General features: G+C 44.6%; 1 protein-coding gene across 3 annotated transcripts in view; it reads right to left on the bottom strand.

Moving 5' to 3' along the window:
• Window positions 1–1,121: 1,121 nt before the first annotated feature.
• Window positions 1,122–11,577, bottom strand: part of Alg9 (ALG9 alpha-1,2-mannosyltransferase) — a 60,065-nt gene continuing 49,609 nt past the window's right edge. For 2 of the 3 annotated variants that reach the window (XM_050156215.1, XM_050156214.1), the window contains exons 15-16: window positions 1,807–1,925; window positions 1,122–1,544 (exon numbers count right to left, since the gene is read on the bottom strand). In XM_050156215.1, the coding sequence (XP_050012172.1) occupies window positions 1,498–1,544; window positions 1,807–1,925 (166 nt within the window). In that variant the 3' untranslated portion in view covers window positions 1,122–1,497. Of the gene's footprint in view, window positions 1,926–11,577 lie in introns of all 3 variants that reach the window. The other variant, XR_007594291.1, reaches the window with a different exon arrangement.

The following is an 11,577-nucleotide window of genomic DNA, read 5'->3' as shown; positions in this document are numbered from 1 at the left end:
TGAGATAGGCTTCACTGCAGTTCTGGTCTTCAGATCACACCCCACTGTTTGCCTTGGAAAGTGGCGATCAGGTGCTGAGAACAGAATTTCAGGGACCATGCGCACAGTAGGGCTGCGGTCTATCCTTCCTGTGCAGCTGTCATTCTGTATGTCTGAACCTGCTGCCTCACCTCTGCTTCAACTCCAATCGGTATTCTTTCAGAGGGGAACCCCCAAGAGTAAATATTTTCATTTAACTACTTATTTTTTCTGCCCTCTTTGTTCTTTTATTGAGACTAATTCACATGAGAAAGTTACTTTCCTTAAAAAGGAAACAGGAAAATGGAAACCGTGAGAATCAGATCTACCCTCTGCACTACTAGAGCCTGTCACCCTTAAGGAAATAAGGCACCTGTAACATGGCCCACGGGGACAACAAGAAGTCTGTATGCAGAAGATCCTGTGGGTGATAGAGCCAGGACCTTCCTACCGAAGTCTGGCAAAACCACACAGCACTGCTAAGTGAGGTCTCACCCACAGGCTCCAAAGGACTCAAAGAACTGTACCTAAACATCTTCCTTAAAACAGAAATTGACAAAACAAACGTGGCCTGTGGTCAATCTAACCCTCCTCCCAAGTCGTGTTTCATAGGTGGAGGAGAGGCATGGACAGTCTGAGAACGTGAGAAGTCAGACAGCCTGGATTCGACACCCAGGCCTATGACTTCCTGCCCACACATATGACAAGGGACAAGCCACTTCTTCTCTCCCCCTTCATCTGCTTCCTCTTCTGTGAAGTGGGTCCTCGCAGTGGCTGAGGATCAAATGAGACACTGAGGAAATGTCTTATACATTGTGCCGTACTGAAAGGGAAGGGGAACTAACAGGCAGCCTTTTGTAGTCCTTACCGCCGTCTATGCAACTAACTAGACGCACCTGCTCAAGGACCCCTTGCAGCAGAATTGAAGTGTGGGTGCTATATATGCACACTGTCCTTTTCATTTCACCGGGGCTGTCATTTTACACAAAGGAATTCTCAATGTCCGCAAAATGGCCTCAAGCTACTTTAAAATATGATGTCACCCAACTCTATTGATAGACTTCTCTCCAAAGATGCCCGATATAGTTGTACAGAGTCTAGGATTCAAGATATACCATGCTGAAACTTTTTTTAGAATCTTAAAACCTTCACAAATAGCCATATGATTATTATTGATTTTAAAGAAAATAAAATGAAAATTAGAGGCATCATAAATAATAAGATTAGGTCACAGTTCTTCAGTGGTCGCCTTTTTCCTGAGCTCCCAGGCCAAGGTTGTAGTCCTGCGAATGCGTCTTGCTGGAGGTGAAAGGACATGTCACTTGGCAACTAGGCTGTGCTTTTCAGCACTCGGATTTGAACAAGGTCTGCTAGGAGCTGCCAAACAGCTTTGGTGGAGAAACCAGGTACCCTAAAGAAGGCTTGCTAGTTCCCAGACGCCAGGCCAGAGCGTGCAGAACTGCTAGCACACACACCCAGTCAAGGGCTCTCGGTTCTTCTGGGAGAGGCTTCTGCTCTCCTCCACTCTAGAAAATAATTGAAGAGAGAAAACAATTGACAAGTGGAGCAATGCATCTCCCCAGGCGCTCGGGGTTCTGCCTATCTGCAGAAAGCTCACATGCAGAACACACAGGGGCAGGAAGTGTGTGACTGTGCCAGACGTGATGAGTTCAGAGCACCCGGAATCTGGCATTCTTGTCAGGTGACCTTTATTACGAGCGTTACAGCTCAGTGGAACCACTAGTTAACGTGATGGCTGTCCGCTGGAGCCACGGGGCTGTTGCTAACCTCCACTTTTCTTCCTGCTTTGCTTTGCTTTTCGAGGCTTAAGGATGGTGTAGTTCACATACACCGTATACTGATCCGACAGGAAGGGGACATAGAATGCCCGAAATAGCTTTGAAGACCTGGAAGAGAAGAGAAAGGAGGGGTAGGAATCTCATTATTTTACTAACGGCTCTGAAAACAGTTTAAAAAAAAACCAAGGTTACCTCAATACTTATATTTTATATAAATACGGAAAAATCTACTATTCAGATACCAGATCATGATAATTGACCTTGTTACTCATGTCCCCCAAAAAAGTATGTTGCCCTAATAAACAGCCTTTCAAGAGCTATGGGTCTGCATTTTGCATTTGAATGTGACACACAAAAGTTCTAGGGCATACAAAGTTCCAAGTAATTTTTGCACCTAAACAATTACAGAAATGCAAAATGCTCAAACAATCCTGGCTCCCTAGAGAGACGAGGAAAACCGTGTCCTGGGACCCTGTGCGGTGCTGCAGCAGTGCCTCAACCGAGGCTAGTCTACACACAAGCTCTTGCTGGCACAATATGTTCTGGAAAATTCTCAGGACTGAAGTATGAGAACTGGAAACAATCTACCAGGGGGTTTTGAAGCATGTAAGCGATTTGGTTTTCAATTTGTTTATTCTATGTGATAAATCTATGAGGAAGGTGACAGTGACATTCCTGTCTCAGAGCTCAGGATCATGCAGATTAAGCAGCTTGTTCAAGTTCACTGTAGTAACTGATAAGAACCTCATTCAAGAGCCTCATCCATGCTTGATTCTCGAGTCTACAAGCTTAACCATTATGGCTAATCTTGCAGCCTATGGATTTCTCCTTTCCTGGAAGAGGGTAATGACAGCTTCAAATACATCAAGTATTACTTCCTGATTGAGTTCTTCAGTCTGAAAATCCCAGCTGGCCCGGTTACTGATACCGGAGACGAGATAGCTGAAGGTGTCCGCGGCCAGTTCTTTTCCAGACTCTAAACTTGTAAATGTCATGTCGACGTGGCATTTGCACTGGCAGCCTACCTCTGGGCTTGGCAGACTCCTGTGATGCCTGCACACACAATGATATTGCACTTGGCAAACACCCCTCTTAGAGAGACTTCCCGACTGAGAGGCTGGCAGTGCCCTGTGCTCTACAGAAATGCAGTTCACTCCGGGGCCAACAGCTTGGATAGAGAGAAGAGGTGGAGAGGAGAGGGGCAGATAAAGCAGGACTCCAGTGAGCAGACGAACAGGAAGAGGATGCATCTGTCCCAGACAAAAGACGTTCATTTCCTCCTTTTGCTCACAACACACAGAAAAGGTGATGTCTAACACCTTTCAGGTCAGTGGCCGTTCCAGATTAACACAGTCATACACTCTCCAGTGGACTCGAGCCCTCGGTGTGACCTCAGGGTCTGCAGAGCCAGCTGTGGTGTCTTCCTTCTGGAGCAGCTCATGCGGTTTCAGCACAGAATGAACCGCTGGAGGCATTTCTATCTGCTTTTGGCCTCCACTGAACACTGTTCAGAATCCTGACTTCAAAATTTCTATCTCTAATGGCCTTAAGAAAAAGTGGCACAGGAAGACACTCCACAATTCCAAGACAAATCAGATACACACAGAGATGTGAAGTGTACAGCAGATGTCCAATGGCAATGAAACTGATGGCAGAAACAAATTTCACTTTATGATCTTTGGTGACAGTAGACCTGATGAATGTCCTCAAATTCAAGAACTGCTGAGCTGGGCCAGCACCTCCTGCCAAGCCTGGTGACCTGAGGTTGATCCCCAGAAGCCACATGGTGGAAGAAGGGAACAGACTCAAAGTTCTCCTCTGACTTTCCCACGTGCGTTCCTTCCTCCCAGAACACACGGAATACATAATAAGTGTGATTTTTTAAAAAATTGAACAGTAAACAATATATTCCTAACACAAAAAGAAGCAGCATACTCTCTGCCCAGTTAGGCTTTACCAGGAAAGATGTTGTCATGCAGTATTTGCAGTAGGACCTTGGATGGCTCCTGTTACAATATAAAGACACACCCTATCCTTTCATTTTCCATGATGCTGTGTGTAAAACTGTATTTGGTATAGTTTACAGGGGGAAGGTATACAATAATGACAGAGGAACACAGATGACAAAGACATTTGAAAATTATTGGCTAGCCAGATGGTGGTGGTGCATACCTTTAACTCCAGCACTCAGAAGGTAGAGGCAGGAGGATCTCTGCGAGTTTGAAGTCAGCCTGGCCTACAAAGTAATCTATAGTCAGGGCTACACAGAGAAACCCTGTCTTAGAAAAAGAAAATCATTGATTACTCTACTCTAGATACCAAAAAAAAAAAAATCACCCAAAACTTTGAATTAGGAAACAAAGCAGCTCTGTGAATCACCAAAGGTTCCACAAAAAAAAAAAAAAAAAAAAAATCCAAGTGCTATTTTTGATGCTGCAAGAACGAGAAGAACTAGGAGCAATGCTAAGCCAGACCTGAAACCACAATCAGCCTTTCAGAAAGGATGCATCGGGTTCATGCACAACAGCTAATGAGCAGTTAGCTGTAATTTGAGACACATCCATTCCAGGGGTAACACATGTATGTGTGTGCGTTCCCAACAAGGACAATGTAGAATAAAAATTCAGAATATATGGCCAAGTGTGGTAGCACACACATTTTATTCCAGCACTTGAGAGGCAAAGGCAGAAGGTGTTCTGTGAGTTCAAGTCCAGTCCAGTCTACATATCAAGATCCAAGACAGAATTATATGGTTATACCCTGTCTCAAATAAAACATATCAAAAGAAGTAAAAAAATTAAAATTTTAAAAAAGAAATAAAACACAATAAAAAAACCTAGTATGTGTGTATACATGTTATGTGTGTGTGTTTACCCATAACCAAAAGAATGTGGAAAAGTTACTTCATGTATTATATATTTTAAAAGATTTTTATGTGCACAAGTATTTCCCTACATGTATGTGCATCATGTGCAAGTCTGGTGCCCAAACAGGCCCGAATAAGGCATTGGAACTAGAGTTACAGACAGATGTGAGCCAGGTCCTCTGTAAGAGCAGCAAGTACTCGTAACCAATGAGTCACCGCTCCAGCCCCCATTTATTTTATTTTCAAATGAATTCTTCATTTCGTTCCTATTCCTAATTTTGTAAATAATTTATAAGATAACTAGTGAACAAAAACAGACAGGGTCTACTGGACCAAAGACAATGGATGCTGGTGATGATTTTCCTGCCGTGCTGACAGACGGCACCACAGAGCCCCACAGACTTCAGAAGGCTATCTTGGCTGCACGCAGATACCATAATGTACCATCACCAAAAGTACTGGGTTAGACTGAAATGGAAGACCCACTACTCATTACTGTAGGGTTTAAAAGGCGAGCTGAAACAACAGAAGAATAGAAGAGACTGAGACAAAATATCTGTAATCTATACAACAGAGGACTGCTATGGAGTATACGAGCTGACCCTACAACTCAGGGAGACAAACGGCTCAATAGGAAAAGGCCACAAAGCACATGAACAGCGAAGAGAAATGTAAATGGCTAATGTGATGTGACAAAATGAAGCCTGGACATTAATTCACTAGCCAGGCTTGCAAAAGCTGTGAAGTCTGACGGTATCAAACCCTGGCACAGAATAGGAAACAAATATGTCAGTGCAAGTTAAGTCTACACAGAAGTGGACGTGCAGAATCAGTTAAAACAAACTGTGCATCACGGTATATAGGGGCTGTTATTACAATGACCCATTTACTTTTTTCCTTCACAAGTAATTTACTTTCTCTTCTGATTATTATACCAGAAAATTTCAAACAGATAAAGAGGCAAAATATGTTACTTATAACACTTAAAAGGAATGGAAAATTTTGTCTCAAATTTAGAAAAAAATTACTTTTTCGTTTTGTTTTGCTTTGATTTATTTTTTGAGACAGAGTTTCTCTATGTAGCCCCAGTTGTCCAAGAATTTGCTTTGTAGACCAGGCTGGCCTCAAACTCACAGAAATCCACCTGCCTCTGCATCCGAATGCTGGGACACCGAAAGGTGTGTGCCACCACTGCTCTGACACATTTTCTTTTTTTTTTAAATTAATTTATTTATTAAAGATTTCTGTCTCTTCCCTGCCACCACCTCCCATTCCCCCCCCCCCCCAATCAAATCCCCCCCCCCTGTTAGCCCGAAGAGCAATGGGTTCCCTGCCCTGTGGGAAGTCCACCTCCATCCAGGTCTAGTAAGGTGAGCATCCAGCTGGCCTTGGTGAGTTCCTGATAGAACATCCCCATTGTCTCAGTGTGTGGGTGCACCCCTCGCGGTCCTGAGTTCCTTGCTCGTGCTCTCTCTCCTTCTGCTCCTGATTTGAACCTTGGGATTTCAGTCTGGTGCTCCAATGTGGGTCTCTGTCTCTGTCTCCTTTCATCGCCTGATGAAGGTTAATATCCTGGAGGATGACTATAGTGTGGCGGTTTCCTCAGGAAATTCGGGATCAACCTACCCCTGGACCCAGCAATACCACTCTTGGGAATATACCCAAGAGATGCCCTATCATACAACAAAAGTATATGCTCAACTATGTTCATAGCAGCATTGTTTGTAATAGCCAGAACCTGGAAACAACCTAGATGCCCTTCAATGGAAGAATGGATGAAGAAAGTACTACCCAGCAGTAAAAAACAATGACTTCTTGAATTTTGCATGCAAATGGACAGAAATAGAAAACACTATCCTGAGTGAGGTAAGCCAGACCCAAAAAGAGGAACATGGGATGTACTCACTCATACATTTTCATTTTTAAAGAGTGTCTCACTGTGCAGCCCTGGCTGGCCTGGAACTCAGATCTACCTGCCTTGGCCTGAGATTAAAGGTGTGCACCACCATGCTCCACTTGGAAAACCTCAAATTCTTAAAAAGCTAAACAAATAAAAACAACCAATATGCCAACATGTATGAAGATTTACATGCTTGCCACATAGACACAGTCTTTTCTCAATGGGCTAATGGTCTAGTTGAATTCATTTGTATCTGTTGTTCTTTTACTCTTTGGCTCTCTTTTGGGGAGCCCACAACCCAGCTTCCATGGGGTCTTATTCTTACTTATAAATGGCTGGCCTTTTTTTTTTTTTTTTTTTTTTTTTTTTTGTTGGTGGTGGTGGTGGTTTTTCAAGACAGGATTTCTCTGTGTAGCTTTGGTGCTGGAACTAGCTCTTGCAGACCAGACTGTAGGCCTCAAACTCACAGAGATCCAACTGTCTCTGCCCCCCAAGTGCTGGGATTAAAGGCATGTGTCACCGCCATCTGGCTTCCTTTTCTTATTTCCGTATATCTTACTTTCACTCTTCCTCTGTGACTGGCTGGCTGACTCGGTGGCTGGCCCCCAGCATCCTCTCCTTGATCCCTCTTGCTCTTCCTTTTTCTCCCAGATTTCTCCTATTTATTCTCTCTGCCTGCCAACCTGCCTATCCTTTCTCCTGCCTCGCTATGGCCATTCAGCGCTTTATTAGACCAATCAGGTGTTTTAGACAGGCAAATTAACACACAGCTTCACAGAGTTAAACAAACACAACATAAAAGAATGCAACACCTATTTGCATCATTAAACAAATGTAACACATCTCAAGATAATATTTTACAACATATCTGAATAAGATGACGTAACCATAACGTAACACATTTACTATTAAAGCACCCATGCACAGTTCAAAGTGATAATATATACATTTAGAAAAGAAGTCGAACTCTGAGACCTGGGTGGGATGGAAGATGCACTCAGTACACATCTTCCCATCTCGTAGTCACCTGGCTGGAGGCTGCGTGCTCATCGGAGAACTCTGGTGACCCTTCTACTTCCTCTGGCTCAGTGTTCAGTCAGTCCTTTTCATTATGTTCTTCACAGTCTGTATTACTTACTTGTTAACTTGTTGAGTGTGCCTTTACCCCATATATAGATTCATGGACCAAGTATGTCTTACCTACGATACATGCCTGGTACTACTGTATGATGAACAGAATACATACTGGAAGGATGGATAGGTAGGTGGAGGACAGACAGATAAAGGAAGTAGGCAAAGGACATTATAAAAATGAGGTCAGCCGGGCGATGGTGGTGCACGCCTTTAATCCCAGCACTCGGGAGGCAGAGGCAGGCAGATCTCTGTGAGTTCGAGACCAGCCTGGTCTACAGAGCTAGTGCCAGGACAGGTTCCAAAGCCACAGAGAAACCCTGTCTCAAAAAACAAAAAAAAAAAAAAAAAAATGAGGTCACACATCACCAAGTACTATTAGGTGCCGGCTTAAATAAATGCAGGAATACAGAGATGGGTAACAGGCAATTCCTACTCCCAAGGTTCAAGAAGCTGTGGTTTGGGATAAGCATCCTGTCAAGGACAAACGTGAAGTGAACCAAGAGACACCCCAATTCTGCCCTGTACAGAGCCCCTGGAAAACTAGCACTGAATTCTAAACACGGCATTCAAGCAAGGCCCCCTTTTTAGGGAAGGCTGAACACAAAACTATGTAAAAGTGGGGGACCAGCATAAGGAGAAAGCCGGAGAGTCAGAGAGGGTCCTCTGAGAACACAGGGCTCCTCTCCTGCATTCTGCTGTGATCTCTGACACAGAGCCACCAGCCAAGCGCTGGCAGAGGTGAGGCAGAAGCTGGCAGCAGAGGATGCATGCCCACCTCTGACCTGGGACGGGAAGAAGTCTACGGTTGTCTGATGCTGGTTTTTAGAACAACTTAGCTGGAGTCCTCCCATCTGACATAACTGCTGCTCTACAACTCTTCCTCCTTTCTTTTGCTTTGACGTCAAAAGGAGGGAATACCTGATTATATTTGTTTCTTAACCATTAGTAGCTGTAGCAGCTCTAACAGTTAAGGAAGATCAGAAAGACTTGTTATATTTTATTGTTTCTGAAAAAAGGGAAATTAGATTTATATAACAGAAGAAGCTAAGCACTGGAAGACAATCTGTACACACTCACTTCTGTGGGAACATGCGTCATCACAAGCTAGGACAAAAGAAAAATCTATCAAAGCCAATATCACAAGGCCTGTAATGAAATGAAATGCCACCGGTGTGACCTGAAAGAACACGGGCACGCAACTGGGAAGACACAAGATACATGTCACCATCACAGAAACCCAGACACTCGGCCCCAGGAGGAAAGCCTCTTAAGCAGTTCAGGCATGGAACAGACTTGGACACAGCAACTACCTGAGCAGCACTGAGAAACGTCCTGTTTCAATAAGCAGCCCATTTCCCGGGGCTTGGGAGTATTCTGCTGTGGAGACATTTGCTGGCATCAACGGAAGACAGTCAGCTGGTCCCCGACATCACCAGGCGCAGGCACAAATGGAAATCCTGGGTCAATTTGTCAGCTTTAAAAGAAAACCTTCTGGTACTCTGGTTTCCCTCCTATTTTTAACTATCTGTCCACTCATCTGCCCCTCATCTATCCAGTCATTCATCCACCTGCATCCAAACATTAAAATCATGTTTAGCTTTGCCGGTTCAGCCCCACTGGGCACTTTCTAGAGCGGCTCTTTGCTCCTTCTCTTCCATGAAGTGCACATTTCAGTGAGCCTTACAGCCCAACCACAGTTCTCCTTCCCACCCCAGCTCACTTCCCATCCATTCCTCCCAATGGGCAAGGGTTCCCATGGGGAGCCAGCAAAGTCTGGCACATTAAGTTGGGGCAGGACCAGCCGTCCCCACTGCATTAAAGCTAAGCATGGCATCCCACCATAGGGATGGGCTCCAACAAGCTAGCTCATGTACCAGGGATAGATCCTAGTCCTACTGCCAGAGGCCCCTCAGATAGTCCAAGCTTTACTACTGTCGCCCATATATAGGAGGCCTAGTTTGGACCCATGGAGGCTCCACAGTTGTCGGTCTAGAGTTCATGAGTCTCCATGAGCTTGGTTCTGTATCTGTCAGTGCAGAATTGGCCCTTCAAAGTACCTTCAGTTCTAAAGAGACTCAGAGAGATTGAAGCATCAGTCACAGAGCCTGATGGGTCTGCACTAGGTTATGCATATGTTATATATGTATATATAATGTATTGTGTATGTTATGGTCATGTAGCTTGGTGCTCTTGTGGGATTCCTAATATTGGGGGTATCTATGATGTTTTTGCCTACTCCTGAAACAGGGTTTGGTATAGTCTTACTGTAACTTGTTAAGCTATGTTCAGTTGATATCCCTGGGAAGCCTGCTCTTTTCTGAAGGGAAATGGAGGAGTGTATCTGGGGATGGAGGTGGGGGATGGGAGGAGTGAAGGGAAGGGAAACCGCCATCAGGATGAATGGATGAGAGAATAATAAGAGACAGAGAATCTGAGCTCCTTTAAGATTCAGTCATAATCAACCTACCAACCCTCTGAGCAATTCTAATGCTCAAAAGGCTGGTGTTGGGCAAAAACAGGAGTGCTTATTAATGTAGCCTGGAGCAGGACATGGGTAAGGGCCACTGCTCTGCAGTCAGTAATACTGCAGAGATGACTCGCGTCTGCCCTGAGAGTGCACACGGGAATAACGGTTAACATGCTGCAAGGCTGCACCTGCAGCTTTTAGACTGTACCACAGGAAACACAATTCTACAAATCAAAGAGCATGCCACCCTCAAATCAGATGACCTAATCTGCTTCCCTAGCATCTAAGGTTCATCTCCCCTCCCCTCCCCCCACAAACATTTTAGTCCTAAAGTCATGAGGCAGAGTGGAGCAAAGCAGGAACTTACACAGTATGGGTGGAAGAAAGGAGGGCGCTATGGTGCCCATGGAATGGTAGGTACATGTGTTGCAGAAGGGGTCCATGTTAATGAAGAAAATGTTATTCTAGGAGGTCAAACAACCTTTTCAAGTGACAGTTCACGCATAACTTGCCAAGTCATGGCCATCTCTGAGACTAAAGGTCCAGGCCATGTGGTTACAGTAACCTACAAAGACCCATGATGCAGCATGATCAGAAAGTCTGCCAAAGCACAGACGGGAACCACAACACCATGACATAGGCATACAGTGCATCATGCCGCTGATGTGTACAACATCTGGCATAACATCACAGCCTCTGCACCAGTCACCTTTAGCCAGGATTCAGAACAGCAGAGTTGAGAAAGACTTGCTATTAGGCAACTGGACACTTGTGACCTTCAGTCCCAAGGGTTGGGGGGAAGTGTCTTCACCAGTCTTCCCCATCTGGGAGCCATTGAGAGATGGAGGTAGTACCACTCTGGTGGGAAAAGCACACAACGGTGCTATTAGAGTCTCTACCCTTGTCTGGACTTCATCCATGTGGCAGAAGAACAACGGAAGCCATGTCAAGAAAAAGGCTCTGGCAAGCTTTAAAGGTCTGAAATAAACAATGGGTATACTTTGTCTCAACAACTTTTATTTCATTAAGTGCAAGCTTCTGACAAGATCCTTATCTCACCTCCTTTCCTTTCCACTGCTGCATAAATCCGGAGCTAAAGAGATGGCGCACAGTTAAGAGCACTCGCTGCCCTTGGGGAGCATCCATAGCAGGTGGCTCACAGCCACCCTAATTCATGGTGCACATACATATATGCAGGCATTCACATGTGAAATAAAAATTACAAATAAACCTTTCTTAAAAGAATGTAAACCCCACCAAATAGTATCGTTAAGGCCCCACAATGCACTGAGAGTCATAAAGGAGGGAGAACAAAGACTGATGATGCCAGTTGCTCGGTCTACTAGCTTGAAGCAAGGCTGTCCCGAAGCACTGTGTCTCTTCAAACTGAGCA

This window comes from Alexandromys fortis, unplaced genomic scaffold, assembly GCF_014885135.2.
Source record: "Alexandromys fortis isolate MF-2015 unplaced genomic scaffold, M_Fortis_MF-2015_v1.1 scaffold_89, whole genome shotgun sequence".
NCBI lineage: Eukaryota > Metazoa > Chordata > Mammalia > Rodentia > Cricetidae > Alexandromys > Alexandromys fortis.
The sequence above is the reverse complement of the archived record's forward strand: the minus strand, read 5'-3'. Positions and strand labels throughout refer to the sequence as shown.